Genomic DNA, 22,643 nt, shown 5'->3' with positions numbered 1-22,643 from the left:
AATCATGAACTTCTCTTCAACTTAACGCAAAGGTCTCATTAAGGACAGAAGTGGTGGGGTTCATTCATCTCTTCAAGAGCTGGACTTCTAAATATTCCAACAAGTTACCACAGAGACAGCGACAAGAAGCTTGACAGTAGTCCAGACACCAGAAAGCCTTGTGGAGGAACTTCAGAGCCCTTCCCTAAACCACGTGGAGCAGACGATCAAAGAAACAGAGAGAGCCTTTAGAAGGGAAAATGTGGGGAAAGGAGGTAAGACAGAGACAGACGTGTATATTGCAGGGAAACTGAGAAGAGCCTTTGGAGAGAACATGGGAGGCCTGACCTTTCTGAACATTTTTGTCTTTTTCCCAACTGAAAATATTTTTTGAAGAGTAAAGAATAACTTTCCACATCAGGAATGGAGTTTTTAGCATTACAGTTTCTATGACTTTCTTGGTTTTTTTTCTGTGTTTAAAAACAGAACTTGAAAACACATAAATGTGACTTTTTCTTGGTAACTGACATTAAGGATCGGATTGAACGCTTGGGCATAAATCAGGACAATGCTCTGGCAACTGGACCCTGAGCACCACAATGAAAGGTTAATACTTTGTTTCTTGCATTTTATTTTGGGACTGTGCTAAGTACTATATACTTTTCCAATTGCTGATACAGTTATTTTGCTAAGCATAAAAATGCCACTGTCTTTCTTGCGGAAAGATTTTTTTTTGGGCATTTCTGTAAATGACCTGAGACTACAAGTCTGGTCACAATCAAAGTGTCTGCACATTAAAGGGAACCAGCCATGATTAGTTATAACAACTCAGGTTAGCCGTTACATAAATATTTACTACAGGGAACAAGAATTGTGAAAATAACACTTAATGCTCATGTTTATGTATACCCATTGCCACTTGACTCACTCTACAGCTATCAGATTACTGGGTGGAAACTCATTTTCAAATGTAAACTCTAACAATTATAGGAAGATTTTTGTAACTCCCTCTGTCTTTTCTTCTGGTTTTCTTTTTCACCTGGTGAGATGTCAGCCCAAGCTATTGTAAGACTATTGGAGGCCTATGGGTGCCACCAATTTTCTCTACATTCATGACACACATATATTCTTCTACTGTTGCCAGTTATCTCTTTGTGTCCATAAATTCTATCTTTATAAATAGACTTTTGGAGGTCTTTTTTTTTTTTTAAGGTTTTATTTGAGAGAGAGAGAGCACGCGAGCGAGAGAGAGCATGAGCAGGGGGAAGGGGCATGGGGAGAAGCAGACTCCCCACCGAGCAGGGAGCCCGATGCAGGGTTTGATTGAGATCAAGACCTGAGCTGAAAGTAGACGCTTAACTGACTTGAGCCACCCAGGCGCCCCTTTTTTGATCTTTCTGGCATAGTGATTTTTCTCAACATCGGCTGACTGTCCATTAGAACTACCTGGGAATCTTAAAAAATCCTGAGACCCAGACAGCACCCTCAGGTAATTAATTTCTGAAAGTGGGGCCTAGGCATCTATCCCAATGTTCGGTCAGGATGGAGGAGCACTGATGTAGGGGAAAAAATCAAGCCCTCATTTGTTTTTCGGGTTTATTCTGAGTTTTAATTCCCCGCTGCCTTCACTGACCCTGTGATAGGAAACATATTACAGTTCTGTTCTGTGTACATGTGCTGTGTGGGTCTCTGCAACTGGACTCAGGCTTTCTGGTCAGCCAGCTTATATGTGAACCTTTCCTATCAGAGACTGGTAGATATTAAAGAAGTCCAAACTGCTTGCTCGTGAGACATTTCCCTTGACTTATCTTCATTATTTAGCTTCAGTTGGTTGACATCAGTAACAATGTATTTTGTGTGCATGTTTGCACGGTGGTTTATGGTTGACAAGGTACTTCTATAAGCACTATCTCATGTGAACCTCACCATAGTTCTGGAAAGCAGGTGGGATTACTATGCCCATTTTAGAGGAGAAAAATGTGGCGCAGGGAGGTTAAATGACTTGTCGACATCTCCCAGAATTCAGTGACAGAGGCCAGATGAGGACCCAGAACATCTAACACCCAGTGTACTTTCCACTCCTTTCTACCCAACTCTCCTCTGAAGAAGAACAGAGGTGAGAGATGGTTTTCTTGTTACCTTGTGATGCTTTCAATTCAAACGTGATATTAAAGGCCGAACTATAGCTGAAGCACTAGGTACCCTATATGGAACCAGATTAATGCAATTCAGTGACGTTCCTGGAAGATAATATGTGGTCAACAATTATTTGTTGAATGAATAAATATGCAAAATCCTATTTTCTTGTGGCAATGTATCTGACCCTTCTACAGAGGAGAGCTGGAGAGATTAGCACTCCACATGAACCCCAATTTCCATCCTGATTTGATCTGCTTATAATGGTTAGGACCCAGAAAAAGGGTCAGAAATAGTAATTCAGTATTGAGGCTGAATGAGTCTTGGAAGAGTACAGAGGCAGACGGACAATAAGACACATAAACACAGTCCTAGATTCTTCCTGTCTGGAAGAATAATCTCAGGAAGTCACTAAATGTGTGCAGGAGAAAATATTAACTGACAACAGCTTTTAAGACCTACATATTAGATGAAAATCTCTGTGCAGGAAAAATAAAGGACAGCAATTCCAGCAGATGAACCAGATGTATGACCTGAAGTCCAATTATCGAGGCTACAAATTTATACATTTAGAAAAGCAAATTCATAGTGTTGGTGATGTATTTAGCTGGGAAGAAGCCAGTTACTATATATTTGTAATCATGCTCCCAACACACCTGGTGAGGACCACCCCTGGCTGACATTCGGAGCAATGCACAGACACCACTTCCTCTTTAGATATTCAAGTCTGCGTAGTTGCAAAGTGGTTCCGAGGCCAAGAATTGGTCAGACACGATGACCAAATTCTGAGAAACAAAAATGCTAGTTAATGGTAAGATGACTTCCAAGAAACTGAATCAACAAGTTCCAAAAACTCTGAAAGAACGTACTAATGTTCAGATTAGATTTTAATGAAACAAAACTAAACAAGATTTAAAGAGGCCTAAGGGATGATCTCATGATTGAATAATAAAAACTTAAATCAAATAAACAAAAAATGGACTCATAGTCTCCACACTCTGTCTTCCTGCTTCCTTTCAGGTTCTCGAGTCTCTTGATGATTCCCTGGGGGGGCTTTGAAGGGACACACACTTCTTGACATATATTAGGCAGGTCAAATCCAGATGTATGTTTTTTGAATTAAGATGGCTTATTTAAAGCAATAAGAAGCTGCCACAGAATAGCCAAAATTATAGATATTAAGGATGGAAAAGGCCTATTAGATCATCAAGTCTGTCCCTCAGGGCCAGTGCCGGAGAAGCAATCGAAATAAAATGATCCACTTGCTCCAACTGTTCTCTGTGGTTAGCAAGACAAAAACACTCTCAAACAGAAATGAGTCTTGGAAATTTATGACTGAAATGCTGAACTCTTTTCTTTTTTTTTTTCCAATTATTTGGCTCTTTGTCAGTCAGAGTCTGGGGAAGTTGGGCTTCCTTTGTAATAGTTTCTATATACGATATGTATATATGTATGTATATATCTCTCTAAATGTATCTGTATTTGTGTGTGTACAAAACACATACAGATGCCGTGAGGCCACCGCTTATCATGGCTTGCAGTCACTTCCTGCATAGTCGCATTTATATTCATGAGAAGCTCCTGATTCGTCTAGAAGCACAGATTTAGATTATGTTCAAGATTTGCCAGTGTAGGAATCACACTCATAGAGTAAGTCTTCTCTTTTCTGGGAGCTCAAGATGTAATAATGAGTCTGTAACCACTGAGAGACGGTGTACGTGGACACTGAATTTAGTCCATGGGGTGGAATTCTAGATATAAGCATTAAGAACTTGAGGAATTTTTCATGTGTAGAGACCAGAGAAAGTGAATAGCTTCTAGCTTTCCTCACTGGAATGGTTTCAATAATTTTGAATAATACCTTTCCATGAGGCTTTTTAGGTACATTTCTTGAACTATTAGTATACAAAATTTACCTAAATACAGGAGTAGGATAAAGCCACACCAGTAAGGAAGGAATAAAGAGTTTTCCGAACTGGTGGAATGAATAGAACATGGGTATACAAAAGATTTATTTTTCAATGGTAAACAGATAGCCTTGGAAAGACACAGATGTGACTCACAGCAATGAGCACGCTTGGCTTGGTAACCAATGCAGTTATGACTGGCAGCGGATAGACTTATAAGGTAATTACGAGGAAAGGAATCCAACCTCAAACTGATCTACCAAAATACTCATTCTCTAAAGCTTGTGTTGACTACAGTGGAATTAGCAATGAGAAAAAGTGTGGTTTCTTTATCAAAGAGCCATCGAGTGGCCCTACATCTCCTTGGAAAAATGTGTCAAAATGTTCTACAAACAGCCTTTTAAATTTCCATCCTAATGTAGACATACTGTTGCCTTCTAGTTTCTTAAAATAAAAATGGGATTGAAAAAAATTTTTAAGAAGATCCCACAGGGTTAACTATGGCCTTACAGTAAAAATACATGAATGTGTCTTAAGTTATGAAACACTAGAGTACCTTCTATTATTGATTTCATTGATGAAATCTTGGTATCTGGAGTTATTTCTATAAAAAGCTGGGGGCATCAAACCCTTGGTCACAAATATAAACTCCTTAACACAGTTTCTATGGGAAAATCCAAAATTGACTCACATCATTTTGACTTGTCAGGCCTTTCCCAGGAACTTAACCTGCCAAAGGGATGAAGATTGACTCCTTGTTTAAAGAAGAGGGGCCCCAAAGGTATTTCCTATAAATTCTTATAAATTTGGGTGTCAAAGGAAATGGAAAATCCAGCATCCTCAGACATTTGAAGACCAATTCATGGTAATGATACCATATCTTCCATTTTCCAGTTTTGGGAAACTTAAAAGACTTGTGCTACTAATTTTTATTATATTCTAGTAAGGAAGGAAGAGGCTCAGAGTCAAGTACTTAAAAATATTTATGCCAGAATTAGGAAAATGGGCACCTAAGAACAAGTCATTATTGGTGACACTAGACAAAATCCCCACTCTAGTCACCTTTTCCATTTTGCTTTCTTCCACCTTTCAACTAGTTCCACTTTTCTATTTTTCCCCTAATTATGCACTGCGCTAGGCTGTGACAGGCTCAGACCTTGCTGGACTTCATTAACTATACTGAAAAGCTCCATCATGGAGCTGTGAACATTTAACGTGGCACCTACCTAAAAACGGTTAAGGGCAAATTTCAGTAAGTCTTCAGTTTTACATTTTTAATTAACTTCTGATTGTAGGGCCATTGAAGGATTTCATCCTTTGGAAAACTGAGTCTCCGGAGAAGGAGCTATCTCTTCTCCCATACCTCTGCTTCCTTTCCCTACTTCCCTTCCAGCCCCCCACACACAAGAAAGAGTAGTCACAGGCATTAGAAGGCAGTGACAATGTCTAAAAAATTTATGCTCTATTTGCCCATTCTCCACTTTGGAGAACAGACTATTTTCATAGTACAATAGCTATGGTAAATTCTCTGTATTTTGTACCTTTTAGTGTTTTTTTTTTTTTTTTTTTTTAACAAAAAGACTATCAGCACACGAATAGTCTTCTTCTCCCCATAAAATTAGCAGTGAATTTGCATAAAATGAATGCTACTTCTTACATATTTGTCTTTGTGAGCTAACCTTCCAGCACGGGCAGAAGGAAGATGGATTAAAGCAGTATCTGATGATGCAACAATTTGCTTTCACACTTTGTCTTCAGGAGGTTCCATTCTACCACCTGGTTCAAAACAGTTATAAACTGAACCTTTTAAATCGATGCATTTCTAAATGATGTCCTAGTGGCTGTAGAAAGTATTTTGCCTAATGACTGCCTTGTTCTTCTGGAGATTAAGAGAAATAAGGTTTTGTTTCTTTATGATAATTATAAAGGCTAACGGTATTGCGTCTGTGCTGGGCACTATTCTAAACACTTTATGTGTATTAACACTTTCGATCCTTACAACAATCTATGAGGTGGGTGCTATTAGGAGGGCTGTGTAATTTGCACAGGGTCACGTAACTACTAAGCGGTGCAGTCATGATGTGAACTTAGGCGGTCGCTCCAGAGCCCCTGTTCTCAAGCTGTATATCATCCTGGCCTTGGAATCACTGATCCCCTTGGGAAGCTCTAAAATCATCACAGGAAACATGCACTCAATAAATGTACGCATGTAATAAATATATGCTACCTAACGCTGGGCTGTGTACCAGAGACAGAAGTATGAACAAGACACAGACATCACCATAATGGCTTGCAGTATTTTAGACAAATGAATAGTTGTACTATGTTTGGGACTTGGAAATGTATGTAGAACAAATTACAAAGGTGGGGCGCCTGGGTGCCTCAGTCGGTTGAGCATCCGACTCTTGATTTGGGCTCAGGTCATGATCTCAGGGTCATGAGATCGAGCCCTGCATCAGGCTCTGTGCTCAGCGCAGAGTCTGCTGGGGATTCTCTCTCTCTCCCTCTCCTTCTGCACCCCCCTCCCCCCCGCTTGGGCTCTCTCTCTCTCCAAAGTAAATAAATAAATCTTAAAAAAAAGAGAACAAATTACAAAGGTAAAACAGAGGTGCCCCCCCCCCACCTCAGTGAGTGGAATAAAAATGAATACAGGGATGGTGGTAACAGGCAAAAAAGAACTGGCTGAAATCAATTTTCCCCAAAGCAAAATACACCACACCATCATCTCTCTGTGGACTCTTGCAATCACCTGACTGGTCTTCTTGCTTCTATTCCGGTTTGTAAGACATTCTTGTCACAGTAGACAGAATGATCCTTTACCTACTTTGAAAAGAAGCAATCAGTGAATCAGGAAAAACTAATACTGAGCAGTAGACATCGTGAATCAGTCTGTTCCTCTGTTGGACTTAGTTCTGGAGTGGGACAGCTTAGTGGGGTCAACGTTGCTGAATGGCCTCCCTCTGCGGAGGTTCCTCTCTCCCTGTCCCCATTTGCTGCTTCCTCCAGCCAGAGTCCTTTCTTTTCCTTATGCCTCTGTGGACCCAGCTCTGATCAGCTTCTGCTGGTCTCTCTCGGTACTGTGTTCCAGTCCCTGCTCGCGACCAAAAATGCACTGAAGCAGAAACACCAGCATTTTAAATATATCTAAAATGTGATTTAAAAATATTATTCATGGGGCGTCTGGGTGGCTCGGTCGTTAAGCGTCTGCCTCTGGCTCAGGTCATGAGCTCAGGGTCCTGGGATCGAGTCCTGCTTGTTTCTCCCTCTGCCTGTTGCTCCCCCTGCTTTTACACTCGCTCTCTGATGCATAAATAAAATATTCATAAAAATATTATTCATATAACAGATAAATAGAAACATTTAGATAATTCTTTTACCTTCTAAAAATTTTCTAACGGAATCTGGAAACACGATAGCTGTCTTCAAATACGCGAAGGTCTATCTCATGAAACAGGATTAGCTCTATGCCTGAAGTTCCAAGAAAACCCCTTGAGATAAAACATAGTATTTCCTTATCTAATAGATAAAAACAAAAAGGAGGAAGCACAATATATGTTCTCGATGGGGTCCCTGTGAGAACGGACGCCACCAGAGATTTCATTCTTTTCCATTCAGTTCTGCAATTTGCAGTTTCTTGGTTCTCCAACACCAGACAGACTCCAATGAGGAGACCACGTTTTCTGATTTCAAGGCTTGTCAGGCTCCTTCCAGAGAGAAAGAAATTCCATCACACGGAACTGTACGTAAGCACGTTGCACTTTCTAGAGAGGGTCACAGAGCACTGTGCACTTAACTCTGCCCCCTCCGCCTAGGTCTCGGCCGTGGAGGAGGAGGTGCTGATGGGCTTGAGATCCATCTCTCGGGCTGGCCGGCTTTGATTGGCAGATGCTTCTCCTGAGGCAGCAGTTTCTCATCTCCCTGGCTTTCTGGCCCGCACTGTAACAGATAAGGGGTAGCAGACATCCTGTCTCTAGTGCACCCAGAAACAAATGCAAACTAATGCAAAACAGAATCAGAAGGGCCGGTTTTTCTGATTTTGCTCTCCTAATGAAACGGTCATCTTCATTCACAGAGTGGTCTATTCCTATCTTGCCGCACTACTCTTGCTGTGCAGTCATAGGTACCGACATGAAATGCGCAGTATTTGAGCCCCGGTCAATTCTAGTTTCTTGAATATAGCAGGGAATCAAAAGTTAATATCCAGCCAAGGCTACTATGACAGAGGTGGTGTGTGCATGGTTTTGTGAGCATGTGTGTGTAATGCAGACACGTAACAGATACACTCATGCATTATACACGCCTGGTAGATAGGTGGTCACTTTTTTTTTTTTTTTTCTATTTTGGTTCAGGGACAGCCATTAGGCTTTCCCCCCTTCCTCTGAACAGGGACATTTCTGTCTCAGAGGCGGCCAAGCATTTATACTACCATTACTCTTATTTAGTAGCAAGACCGAAAAGCTTCGTATTGTCTGCCACTATGCCTACTCAAGCTGATCGTCTTTTAATAGTTTCAATGAAAGTTGTGCAAGGAAATGATATCGTACAATCTCGGCTCTCTAGGGAAGGATACGGTCATTCCCAGAGGAGAGCGAGCCTTTGCTGAATCTGCTGCTTTATGAGTAAAACAGGAAGCTCGGGCCTCTTTTATTGTACCTTTCTCATTTTTGAAAAGCCGTCCAAATAGTTCCAAGTAGAGCTGAAGCAAAGTTATTAATGTCAAGAAGCCAAGATCTTTCTCCATGGTTTGCTGGAGAAGGAAGGGAGAAAACTGTTTGTACTCAGCTGTCCTTTGCTGCTTTTGCTTGAGCCAAAGAAGCAGGAAGGAGAGGGAATGAATAAGTGAAAAGAGATGGTGTTTATCTCTGAAAAAAATCACAATGTTCTGCACTCAGCTCCGGCAGTCAGATGTGGCCCCTGCATCTTTAAGACAGATCGTTCCTTCTGTGAGACACGACGCACTAATTAGTGCGCTTCTGCCAGAGAGAACTCACACATGCAACCCATTAGGGAAAATATAATTTCTTTTTCTTTAAGAAGACTCAAGATCATTAGACATGGTTTCTTCAATGCTAAAAAATCAGGCCAAAAAATGAAAACAAACAGTTTCAAGTATTTGCAACATAATGCCCGCGTGTATTTATGGAAATACAGTAAAAGTGCCCTAAAATGTGGTTTGATGTTTCATGCTGCACTGTTTTTCTATCTTTCCAATTCTCTAACATGTGTCCCCTTATCCTATCTCACTTTAGTTTTACTACATTCCAAATATTCGCAGAGCAGTAGCCACAGTGATTCCCAAATAGTTGGGCTCTCAGGGAGCGAATGACCCACAGGAAGCAGAGCCCAGAAGCTTGTTGTAAATTAAACAAACTCCTTATAAATTAAACATGGTAACATATGAACACAAAGGTAGGGCATGACAACATGACATAACTTTTAAAAACAGCAATTAAATGTATAGCACTGCTTTCTCTAATGATGTGCTATGCTAATTTAAGGCTAAGGTGATGATTCTGTTGATTTAACAGTTTAACATGGAGCTCATAAATGGGAATAAAATCTGTAATAAAGAAATCATGGGGACTTTAGCATTTATGAGTACAGAATTAGGTATGTTATTATATGGGAGAAAGATATACATTTCAATCCAATCAATTTTCTCTGTCATAAACTAACCCAAGACATTTAGGCTGAACAGTAAGCAGGCTTTTTAGAAATTTGAAGAAAATACATCCTTTAATTAAATATGCAGATTCTGAATGGGATATTAGGTGGTAAATTATCTTTTTCATTTCTGTTTCAGGTTATTGTCTATGTTTTGCTTCTTTCACAGGTTTACCCTTTAACACTGGTTTTTTTTTTTTTTTTGGCAGATATTCTGAAGATACAATAGAAATGTAAGACATGACTTATAACCCCCTTATCAAACATGAAGTACTGTAAAGGATGTACAAATTCCACTGTGGTAAGAGGACAAAAGCAGAAAGAAAAACATATCCTCTGACTGTGCAGGGGTTTGATGAAGGAAAGGGTTGTTCTATTTGGGGGAACAGCCTCGCCGGAAGGAATGTGTGTGCGGCAATCCTTTGCATTTCCTGGTTTACTCTGCTCTGGACCAAAACAATCCTCATCAATCAGATTGGTTTTTAGTGTTCATGGTTAGCTCAGCACTAACTGGCTTTGTTTTTAAGATAAATTCAGATATACAGGTAATCCAGCTTCTACAGCCATGTTACTATTGATACCAGTGTGTGGCATTATGAACACATTTCCTTTATTCCTTTTTTTATTCCAGAGTCCAGATTTTTTGAGTCCATTTTTTCCTACCTAGAACCTCTGCCATATAAAAATCCCTTTATAAAGTAGCTGCTTCTGTACAGGACAGAAACATCATAGTTAGAACCCCTTGGTCAGCAGCTGTCAAGCTATCCGAATCAGCAACTGGCATTACTCTCTTGATCATACTGGTGGAAATCATATACATTTCTGCTTTAGTGGCAACAGATGAGACCTGCCAACGTTACGGGGTAACAAGTGCAGAGCAGGAGGGAAGTAATGATTTCATATTTTGTTCTCCACTCCCGTCACATTTAACTATGTGCAGGTCTTGGACCACATCACGCTCTCCCTTCCTCAGGCCCCTATACTTCATACTCATGCTGATGAGACTGATCTTTCTGGACCTTTCTGCTTGACCGATTTCACTAGTCCTTTAGGTTTCTGTTTATTTTTTATTTTATTTTTAGAGATTTATTTATTTATTTGAGAGAGAGAGAGAGAGAGAGAGAGAGAGAGAGAGGCGAGCACACAGAGGGAGAGGAAGAAGCAGCTCCCTGCTAAGCCCGGAGCCTGATGTGGGGCTCAATCCCAGGACCCTGGTATCATGACCTGAGCCGAAGGCAGATGCTTAACCGACTGAGCCACCCAGGTGTCCCCTTTAGGTTTCAGTTTAGATAATGCACCCTCCAAGAAGCCTTGTCTTTTATCGTTAGGATAAAGTTAGGCTTCACCTATGTGTGTCCACAGCTCGGTTGATCTCACACCAGCAATGACTACACTACATTCTAATTGCCATATACTTGCTTGTAAGCTCCTTAGGGTAGAGAGTATAGCTTGTTCAGAAATTTGGTCATAGCACGTGGCACTTAGCCTGCCATGTAGTCACATGCCCACACTTATCTGTTGAACAAACTAGTAGGATGTTGATAATGATGATAATGTTAATGATGGCTAAATTTACTGAGCGCTTAACGTGTGCCAAGCACTGTTCTAAGCCTTTGCATTTACCCTTCGCAATAGCCCTATGAGGCAGGTGCCATTATCATCCCCATTTTATAGATGAAGAAACTGAGAAGTAAAAACATGTTACAGAAGATAATTATATATATTAAGAACTTAATAAAACGAATAAACTTAATAAAACTAAAACTTTATAAAAAAAAGAAACTGAGGCACAGAGAACCTTCAGTACTTTTCTTGAGTTGCTTCGTTTTGAAAATGGCTTGTCGATTTAGGTGAACTTAGTTTATACGCTGGGAACTAAAGTGAATTGAAGGATAACTACTAACTGATAACAGATCCAAATAATTGTTAGGTTGAATCATATGAAACTATTGATATTCAATTGGTTTTGACTTACAAATATGGCAATTTCATCCATTTCAACCTCGTACACTGAGTTCAGCTATAGCTCAGTCTTTGTCCTTGTTGCCTACCCCATTCACCCACAGCTGGAAAACATACCACACTCCTACATATTGTCATGCTAAAGAGTGACAGGTACATGGATAGGGACCAGAGAAAGCATTTATGCATAGAATTCTTTTAAACTGTGTCAACAGAGCCTTGTTTCTATGGTTGGCTAAGACTTAATGATCTCTTTGCCATATATAACACTTTTGTGAACAATGACATTGATTGTAATGCGTTCTGCCTATGTAGACCACGTCTAGGGCCCCAGAAGAGGTAAAATCAGTAATAACATGTTTTTCCATAGTTTTAACTCATATATGATGACATAAAGCCAAAGGTAAAAGGAAAAAAGAATTTGGAGTTGAAAATGATTTAAATTTGCCAGTTCCCAGCACTTCTGGAACATTGCCAAGGTTAATTTGGATTGGGCCTTTCAAAGTCTGCACTGCTCTAACCTGATGTAGCCTAAAAAACATACTTGATATAAAGAGGTAAAAAAAAAAAAAAAACTCAACACAACTGACAGTCTGTTCTCAGGTTGCCTAGCCCTGCACCAGAATGTTCTATTTGTTTCATTCCAGAAGAGGGTGATACTGTGTCTCTTAGTGAAAAGTATTTGTGATGAGAATAACTTATAGGCTCATCCAAAGCTACGGAAGGCACACGCTCACAGGAGGGAACAGGACTTGTTTGCAGGCTGGAAACATTTTTAGCATTCGCTGGAGATTTTTATTTTGAAATCTCCAAATTCAACAATTCTTTAGCCTCTGTAAACTTTCAGATGGAAAGCTCCAATATTTAGAGTAAATAATGTCTAAGCTTCCCCTTCCCAGCAAGTTTTCTTTTTCTCCCCTGTCATAAGAGTGTTATATCCTGGCAACTGAAATACAGAAGCCCTTTGTAGTAAAGCTATCATACTATACCCCTCAGAATGTGTTGCTAATGAGGTTATAGCTTACTAGAACCATAGAAGGGCATTGAAAAAAGAAAATACCCTGACAAATGTGTTGACCAAAGGATGCCAACAACTCTCCTAGGGTCCTGTCCGAAACTCAAGGATTTACAAAAAAAAAAAAAAAAAGTAAAAATGAACTTTAGTGTATGTGAAAAATCATAACATTGAAACATAAGTCCATTTATCTTTTAACTATTTTTCTAGTTCTCTTCCAAAATTTTACTGGTTATTAAAACACTGCTGTGTAAATACAAATGTTCTGCTTTATAACTCACCCCCTATTTCTTGTCCTTACAATATAATAATGTCATTGTTTGTTATATCACACTTATTCTTAAAGTCATAGGGCTTGACGTGAAGGACTTTAAATAGCACCGTGAGGAGGGGCTTCTGCAGAAACAGGAGAAGGGGGAATCAAGTAGAGAACGGGGAGTTCAGAAAAGGACTCTGAAGGGCTTCTCCAGTTCTGAGAGTCCTTGAAGAGTTTATATACCATGATTTTCACCAAGCTAAGCAGCGCTCCTCATAAACATCCTCCTGTTCCCGAATCAGGCTGTCCAAGACCAGACTGTCCACTGACAAGGTCACGGGGAATGTACTACCAGAATTTCAGTGAATCCATTCAAACTCCCACATTGGGAGTTTAGCTGCAAATAAATTTCACTAGCATACGCTAATTCATACGCTACATTTTCTTAGCATACATCCTTCGCCCCGATGAGTAAACGAGCAAATGCCCACTTCTCTTTCGAGAGGCTCACAAACAACTGCTTCATATAACCAACTATCTTGAGTCAGGACCACCAGAACTGAGAACTTACAGCAGTCTATAAAACATCAACACTCTCAGTGATAAGATACCACATGCGCTGTAATTAGAATCACAGATTGTAGGAGCTGGAATGGGCCTTTGAGGTAATTTAGTTCAAACTTCTCATTGTACAGTTGAGCTTGAGTGACTTTTCCAAATGTTATTCAGCCACTTAATGGCTGGCCTGGGAGTAGAACCGGGTCTCCTGACTCTTATTCCACTGCTTTTGCCATTATAACATGCTTCAGCCATGATATACTATTTAGACAAGGTCAGTAAACTCAGGCTCTATCAAGACTTGATGGGGAGGGATTCCATTAACAAGAGGCCTTAACAGAAAACTTCCTGTATCTAATTCCTAAAAATTCAAGTTGAGGGATAACTTGGTACTCTCTCAGCATGAAAAGGCAAAGGGAACTGTATGAACTAGGATCCAATTCTAATGAATCTGTTAAAAAAATTGCATAAGGATTTAGCATGTACTAAATGTAAAAAATTTACTCTAACTTGGGCATTTTCTTTCTTCATCTCATATTGTACCCGTGTAATAGGAATGAAGAATTTCTGTTGTGTGAAATAGCCAAATTTTTCTCCAATGATAGTATGTTATCCTGAGGAAAAAAAAAGCACTAAATTGGGAATCAAGAGGCCTGGTTCTATTCTGGGCTTTGCCATTAATTCATTGGGATACTCGAGCTTTCTGAGTCAGTTTCCTAGTCTGTACACTGAAAGGTTCTGTGAAGGTGTCCTAGGAGCTGACAAAAGGGGCCAGGAGAAGAGCAGGGGGAGGCCATGCTAGGAAGTTCTGAATTTTCTACCCCAACCTTAACTGGGCAGTTCTGCTTTGATTTGACTTTGATATCAAGCTAATATGTAAGATTTTGTGTGAAGAACAAGCTATGTGGTAAAGTTTCAAAACCACCAAAAAGTTGAAAGTGCTAGATTATTCCTTCTAAATCTGATATTCACTTGCCAGCTTACAGGCCCTCAGTCAACAGCCTGTCAAAGAATAAGCTCCTAAACATGGCGTTCTCCATGCCTTAGCCCCCCACCTTTCCTTTTCCTTGTGTCTCCAGGAATTCTGCACCATGTACTTCATGCTTTAATAATCTCGAGTTGTTGGCAATCTCCTGACCAGGCAATGCTGCTCCTCTTTGGAACTCTACTTTTGCTCATGTTCCCTCTGCATCCCTTCCTTCCCTGCTTGGCTAACTTCTTCTTATCCTTCACAACTCCGCTCGGGCAATCCTTCTCCCACGAAGCCCTCAGGAACCCCCGGAGTATAGGTGAAGTAACCTCCACTTGCTCCCATTTCATCCTGTGAAGGACTACCACAGTAATTAAACAGTATAATGAGATTATAGAGTTTTCTACTATCTCTTTCAACTGCCTGGTAAGTGTCTTGTGGGCAATGCGCCTTTGTCTTCCATATTTGTTAAAATACTAGTGCCTGAAAGTTCAATAAACATGCCTTGAAAGAGGGAATAAATAAAAAAGCAAAACTTGACCTAAGAAATTGATTTTAAAAAATTCTGAAAAGCCCTTGATGCACAGCTTATTTCTTCGAAGCTTTATTCTCTTATTGGGCAAATCTTAATTCCAAGCTGAATTAAGAAATGATTCTTCTCAACAAGGATTTGCCTGTATCATTTGATATGTTTATTATGAAGCAGAAGGAAGGTATAGCCAGAAAGAGCAATGCTCCATTTAAACACTGTTTTAAAACTTTCCTGCAGAGAAAAAAACTGAAAAATCATTGATTAAAAAAAAAAAAAAAAACCCGCAAAGCAACGAAAGAACAAAGTTAACCAGAGAAAGGGTCAGTATACATTTGCAGAATATTTATATGTATATTTGTATGATCTATATTCTATCTTTCATCCATTCACTAATTATTTCTCAAGTGCCCACTACTTACCAGCCACTCTCAGAGGTGCTGGGAACGCATCTGTGAGCAAAAGAGGCAAAGTTCGTGCCCTCATGCAGTATCTTACACAAATACACAGCACGCACACAGATAAATACACAGTGTGGTAGGGGTGACAAGTGCTTTGGGAAAAGGCAATGGGGACTGTGGAGAGGGGATGGAATTAGCGGCACAAGTAAGCTGTCAGGGGAGGCCTGTCCGCTGAGTAACACTGGACCAGAGAGACCTCGAGGAAATGAGGGAGTAGGCCATGCAGATATATGCAAAAAAGCAAACGAGGTAGAGAGACCTACAAGTGGAAAGGCCCCGAGGGAGGATTTGAGGCACAGGAGAAAGGCCAGCCTGGCTGCTGCAGAATGAGCAAGAGGGTGGGGGCTGAGGGATGAGTTCTGAGAGGTTGTCAGGGGCAAGACCAAGCAGAACATTAGACGTAAAGACTTGGAGTACGTCATTCATGCGAAGTAGTATGTTCTCCAACCTTCTGAGGAATTCTACTATCAAATGGCAGTAACAGTAACAGTAAGCTGAACCGTCTAGGACAGGACTCGGGGTGGGGGAGACCGGAATCTGTTCACATACAGAGAGGAGGGGGAGAGCAGGGGGAGAAGCGGGGGGCAGGCACCTGCTTGACAAAGCCACAAAGGCTTCTTCAGAAACAGGTCCGAGAGAGAAGAGAAGTAAACAAGAGGCATTTTGAGGTGGAGAAGAAAAGAATTCAAAAAGCCTACATTGGCCTTGGATTTTTTTTTTTTTTTTTAAAGCAAAGCAGACCGTCTAGCTGAGAGTCACGGAGCATAACTAGGGGCTCGGGAAGAGTTAACTGTTTTGCTATAGTTCCTACGGGGATGCTAATGAACAAACCCCTCAAACTGTCTTACTTCCCCACTCCCTGGCTTGAAGGGGAGATGACGAAAAAGGTCTGCATGAATTGTGTTTTATTGTTCAACTGGGGAGTTGGGAAGAATGAAGAGATTAAAAATGATGAAAGCAGAAGGCTCTCGTATGACTCAAACGAGGCTCAGTCTTTTTCTGCACCAGCCAGGGTGACAACTCCTTTTCTGGTCCAGGGGCCGCACCATTAAGACCTGAAACCATTCACTCGACTTATGTCCTAGAGAAAGCTCTGGCTACACATATTTATTATTCCCCACAGCCTTCAATGGCTGCTTGAGTGGAAGTTCTAAATTATTCTTCAGCTGGTAAAACAGTAGCTCGCAGTGAGACAAGCAGGAAGGAGTGACCGAAATCAGTATAAACACAAATCATTACTAGGGGCTGTTCTTAAATCAGAGGAACAGCACATTTAGTTAAGAGCCCTAGATATTCTTAGCTATCACGGAGAGGAAAGTGAAAGGAAGCATCAGCACGGTACTTTAACTGCAGTTGTTAAATTAATAACAACTAGAAAAAAGTATCCTATTTCTCCAATGAAATGAACTAAAAACAAGCACTGTAATTCCTGAAATTTGGGTCTTAGATCATTAAATCTTCAAAGAACTTTTCAGATAGTTGCTCATACAGGAAGATGCAACTTATTAATGAAATCCATGTAATAATAGAGGGCTACTAAATCATCAGTCTTCAGTTCAGAATAATTGAAAGATCTTCTCCTACAAGTATGATTGCTAACGTCTCATCAACTAGTTGGAATTCCAACTTCCCTTGCTGTCTCTTCCAGCAAGTTCTCTTTTTTTTTTTAAAGCAGTAATAAGCAATCCCACCCAAAATGCTGATTTACAATCACAGCCTGCATGTGTAAGGCCATAACAAACGTGCATGACACATGGTAGAATCTCATTGGTTCACACCCCTGCACAAACCACAACCCCCCCAGCTTTCAATAAAGCGAAGGCCTCTTTACCTAAGTGCACATTAGCTGCTGGCTTAGGCGGGCTGTATGACATGGCTGCCTCCCCAGTGGTCAGGCGTACCACAGCAAGGCACTCATTAAGCTATAGAGTTTCATTCCAGTAACTGTTCAAATACATTCTTCATTGTACCAGAAAGTATGTTTGTTTGATGCTGGAACTTTGATTCCCCCCCCCATTCTCTCTCCGTACCCCCTCACCCCCTCACCCCTGTTTTGGTATTTGTTCCCATGCTAACATATTCACAAAAATTCAGTAATTCTCAATGGGTCTCTTGGTCATTAGTGCAAATTAGTGAGGTTTTACTGAATATGGTCAGATTTGATTTGCCAAGTTCTTTTCCCGTTAAGGTTTTAAACCCATGTGTATTTCAAGGGAAATCTAATTTGTAGGTTTCGGATTCATTTACACTCAAGTCACAAACGGGGTTCTGTGAGTGCCTCCCAGAGCTGGTGTACAAGAAGCCACAGGAGCTGGTTTCCCTGCCTTTTAACAAGTTCTTGTTAGAATATTTGCTTTGAAGTAGGTATTTGGACCATGCTGGAAGCAAATAGAACTAAACCCCAGGAAAATGTAAAGTAAAACTTAAAAACCAAGTTTAAAACAGTTTTCCTTGCCTCCGCAATTATACTCTTTAAAGAAAAAAACTCTAAGCATGAAACCATCCACTTCAGCCTTTTAAGGATGATGTCACCCACCCGCCCTGCCTGGATGAGGCTGCGTCTCATATGCTTTTGTCTTGCAGGGTGACAAGAAAATCATCCATGAGAGGAGGCTTTCTTTGTCTGCTTGGCCCTTGCCCTGTCCATCTGTCATTCCACGGATCCTGTTCAGCTGCCGGGCCACCCACCATTCCCGCCAGGGCTCTACTGTTGGGATTCTTTCAGGTGTCATTTCTGTCCGTGGCTGGTCCCACACCCACCGACTGACTCGTGCCTGTCTCCCCTTCTTTGGAGCTCCTTAGTGCTGCCTGTAGGCCTGCACTTTGCCCCGGTAAACATTTCCTGCATGCCCCGGTGTTTGCTCCAACCTCCAGAGAAGATGGACTCTTGATTACCTAGTCATAGATTCCCAATGCTGCTTTTCAGCGGGGGTCCACAGCTGCACACCAATGGCTGCAATCTTTGACCCTCATGCTTCTTCCTCTAGGCTGCGCTTCTGTGATGATGACTTCTTGGGAACCTATGCTGGCGGAGATGATGGACCCACTGCTGATTCTGGCTGCCCTCTGTCACTCTGGATTGCTCTGAGGAAAAGGGGCCAATCTCCAACATTTCTATGACCCACTGCCACCGTGCGAGGTGGTCGGCAGGAGGATGGGAGTGCCGATGAGACTCTGTGTCCTTGTGGACAGCAGGAACAGTGCTGAGAAAGGCAGGCCATCTCTAGCAGCACCAGCTCTTGTCCCAACGCCAAAAGTCAGCAACTCTCAGCACTGAGAATACACTGCTTTGTCCCCCCCCCCGCCCCCCCACCGCCCAGAGTGCCTGCTTGGAAAGACAGATAGCGTATCACACCCCAAGGACTGTGGCAATACCCAAAAAGCCCTTCTTTACCAACTGCTGCCTACACAAACAATGCCTTCCAATGCCTGGGTGTTCGCTTCAAGTGACTTTGGAGAAAAATAGCCATGGATGCTGTAAATGCCAGCAGGACTCCTGAAGACAGTGGTAAACTCAGCGGAGAACAAAGAGCTGAGATAGAAACCACTAAGAGCAACAAAGGCTCCAGTGGATTCAGACCGACTTTAAATTGCAACTGTTCTGAGAAATCTACAACGAATTCAGGGACTAGCAAAAGAGGCACATTGACAAGTACTCCTAATAGACTCAGACAATAAATACAAATACATAGATATACACATACATATATATAGCTATATTATACAATGATATTTTTATATATTATATATACAAAGACAAAGAAATCTAAACCAATTATGCACACCAATGCATGAGAAAACCCTTTTCTGACCTGCCTGCAATCTTCTACCACTGTTAGAGCTGCACACGATCCATTAGAAGCTCTAGCATAATTATTTCATAACCACCACTTAAGGTGTCCCTAGAAAAGGACCTCTGACTGCTAAGGATAGTGATTCATTTTCACTCACCTAGGAATGTTTAACAAGGTAACAAACCACGTGTCAGGAACCAAGTGAAAATTCTCTCCAGTTAGCTGAGAGAATTTCTAGGGATGACAGCAGAAAGCAGAAACAACATCTTTTTTTCCATTTCTCTGCCCTCAAACTTGCAAGGCAAAGGTAGAAAGCAAATCATTCATGTGTGTAGGTACATTGTACCCAAATGCCTATCACAAGTCTTTTCCTAATCATTTGCCAAATTTGCCTTTTTAAAAAATTTTTATTTATTTTTTTGAGAGAGAAGAGTGAGCAAGCGTGGGGGGTGGGGGCAGAAGGAGAGAGAGAAACTCAAACAGGCTCCACGCTCTGCAGCGTGGAGCCTGACGGTAGGGCTGGATCTCATGACCTCAGATCATGACCTGAGCCAAAATCAAGAATCAAATGCTCAACCAGCTGAGCCACCCAGGCGTCCCTTCTTCTTCTTCTTCTTCTTTTTTTTTAAAGATTCCAGTATTGCTCTTCATTTCCCCCTCCCACATCCCAGCTCTGTCCTTTTTACTGATTTAAATAATGGTGATTTTAACAACTAGTATTAACTTATAAATAGCTTCTACTAATGGAACTGTGTCCTTTTCTCATAATTCGTTCTTTTACTATGCATATAGAACACAGCAAGATTTAAAATGGTGATCTAAAAGAATTTCATCAGAACGGTACACTTAAGATTTGGCATTTCTTTGTATGAAAATTTTATCTTAAAAGAAGAAAGACTGAACTTTAACTCAATGCTTAAGTATCGATGTCTGCAATTTACTTTGAAAGGTATAAAAAAAAAGATAGTTGATGGATGAATGGAGGATGGCTAGATGTGTAAGAAAACAAGAATAAAATATTAAGTGTGGCTACAGGTGGCAGGTATATGGGTATTCGTTATAAACTTCTACCAACTTTTCTATATGCCTGCGTACTTTATGTTACAAAGTTTCCATAATAAAATATTGCAGAAAAGTTTCATCAAGCTACCATTTTCATTTCTATTCCTTTTACACATTTGTTGATAGTGTATTATTTATTTCTCTCACTGATTTTGGAAGCTCATGAAACTTTAGGTTTTTGCTTCTTAACCTAAAAAGGAGGAAAGTCAGTACAAACCACCTGGAACGAAGAGAGGATCTAGGTATTTCTAGAGCGAAATATCTAGAAGAGCTGCTGTGTTCTCCCAAAGTTCATCTGTTGAAGCCCCAACGCCCAATGTGACTGTATTTGGAGACAGAGTTTTTAGGAGGTAATTAAGCTTAAATGAGATCACAAGGATAAGGTCCTAATGTGATAGGACTGGTAGCTTTATAAGAGGGAAAGACCTCTACCTCTCTCTCTCCCTCTCTCTCTCTCTCCCCATGCCCTCACACCGAGAAAAGACCACATGAGGAGAGAGCAAGAAAGTGGCCATTTGCAAGCCAGGAAGAGCACTCTCACCAGGAACTGAGTTGGCAGGCACCTTGATCTTGGACTTCCCAGCCTCCAGAACTGTGAGAAAATAAATGTCTGTTGTTTAAGCCCCCCAGTCTATGGTATTTCGTGATGGCAGCCCAAGCTGACTAACACAAAGTCTGGAAGTTAAACATCTGTGGGTATTTAGGTAGTCTGCATGCAAATAACACACAGGGAAAAGAAGATGTGAATTAGTACATTCAGAGTTAGAATGATGAGGAATGTTATAGCTCGAAGGGGTTTTAGCAACCATGTCGTCAAAACTCTCATTTTACAGATGAGCAAACAGAAGCTCACAGAGGTCAAGTGATTTGTCTGAGGTCCTTCAGAGAGATTAGTGGCAGAGCCAAGGACTTTTAAGCCCAAGCCTCTTGATTTCTGCTCTTTTCAAAGCCACGCCACGCAGCTTCATTAAATCAAACCCCTTGAGCCAAGTGTTAGCAGCCAAAAATCTAATTTCTTTCCCTTTACTGAAATCTCTTTGAAGAATTCAGCTCCAGTTTTCTGACTCTGTACTTTTCTCTCTACTCATTTTTTTTTTAAATCACAAATCAATTTACCCATACAGGATAAAAACTAAACCAGAGTCTTCTGAACAAATACACAATGTGTGTAAATATATAAAAGGGTAAGTATAAACACGAAAACCTACACTTAAATTTGGACAAATGTTAACTCAATTATTCATTTCGGCATGGCATGCCTAAAGATAGCATATGTGCACATAGAAGACATCTTTCTTCCTAACAGTTGCCTATTATAACATAAAGGCATTCTAGAAAAATAATAAAAATGTATTTGTTTTCCAAATTAATCATTTATAGTCTAATTTAGCACAGTATTACATCTTTATAACATTTAAAATATCCATTTTGATAAAACATTCTCATAAATAGACCAAGAAAACCAGGTTAATAAGCTTGTGTGTTTTATAGGGCAGTAAAATAATACATTTTTATAACACTTAAAAATAATATAAAATATAAAAATTGAATGTAATAATTGAACATTATTTGGTTAAAAAAGTGTTCTTATAGAACATTTTATTTAACTTTTCCACTAGGTAAACTTAAGAGTATACGAACGTAAATATTCTTAATGATGTTGATACAGTGGAAATGTGCCAATGACATCCAGAAATGGTAATAATCTATTATTACCAGTCAATACTTAGACAGTTTTCTTTAACGTTTCTTCAATTTTCTGCACCAATTTAGTTTCGCTATACATAGCTGCTGAGGAGCCACAAGACAATCTATTCCATAATTTTTCTTTTTCTGTCAGTAGTAGTTTGGATCTACAACTATATGGTGTGTTAGTAAAAATAATGTGATTGGTTTGTCACAACTGAGGCTTTTCGAAAGAATGTGTTGCAAGCTCTAAAGATAATTACTAGAGAGTAATTTTAAAAATATTTTGAGTAAAGGCAGCACTGTTTGGAATTGTACAGACATTCAAGGACATTTTGTTTTGAAACACACAACCTCTGAGAAATAACGTTTGGTTATATTTGAAAACAAAACAAACAGTAAGAACAGTAAAAGTAATCAAGATTACTTTCTAGTTTCACCTCGCTTTTTAAAATGGCTCAAATGATGTTTGCACTGTCTGTGGCCATGGAGCATCCCAATGTAATAACTGCATCGGCGACAATGAGATTGTACTTGGGCGGTCACCCAAAGCAGAATCACAATTAGTGGAAAAGACTGGAGAATTGGAGAACAGAGAATCTATCTTATTTTATTTTATTTATTTTTTAAAGATTTATTTATTTGAGAGAGAGGGAGAGAAAGA

At 40.3% G+C, this 22,643-nt stretch overlaps 1 protein-coding gene across 7 annotated transcripts in view; it reads right to left on the bottom strand.

The window, feature by feature from the left end:
* Positions 1-22,643, bottom strand: part of SUPT3H (SPT3 homolog, SAGA and STAGA complex component) — a 542,786-nt gene that overhangs the window by 32,162 nt on the left and 487,981 nt on the right. The window contains exon 12 of one of the 7 annotated variants that reach the window (XM_032409725.1): positions 7,329-7,958. The exons of 5 other annotated variants lie outside the window; for them this stretch is intronic. In XM_032409725.1, coding sequence (XP_032265616.1) covers positions 7,812-7,958 — 147 coding nt within the window. In that variant the 3' untranslated portion in view covers positions 7,329-7,811. Of the gene's footprint in view, positions 1-7,328; positions 7,959-22,643 lie in introns of those variants that run through there. One more of the 7 variants, XM_032409731.1, reaches the window with a different exon arrangement.

Source organism: Phoca vitulina, unplaced genomic scaffold, assembly GCF_004348235.1.
Source record: "Phoca vitulina isolate PV1807 unplaced genomic scaffold, GSC_HSeal_1.0 scaffold11, whole genome shotgun sequence".
Classification (NCBI taxonomy): Eukaryota; Metazoa; Chordata; class Mammalia; order Carnivora; family Phocidae; genus Phoca; species Phoca vitulina.
This window is presented reverse-complemented; position numbering and strand designations above follow the sequence as displayed.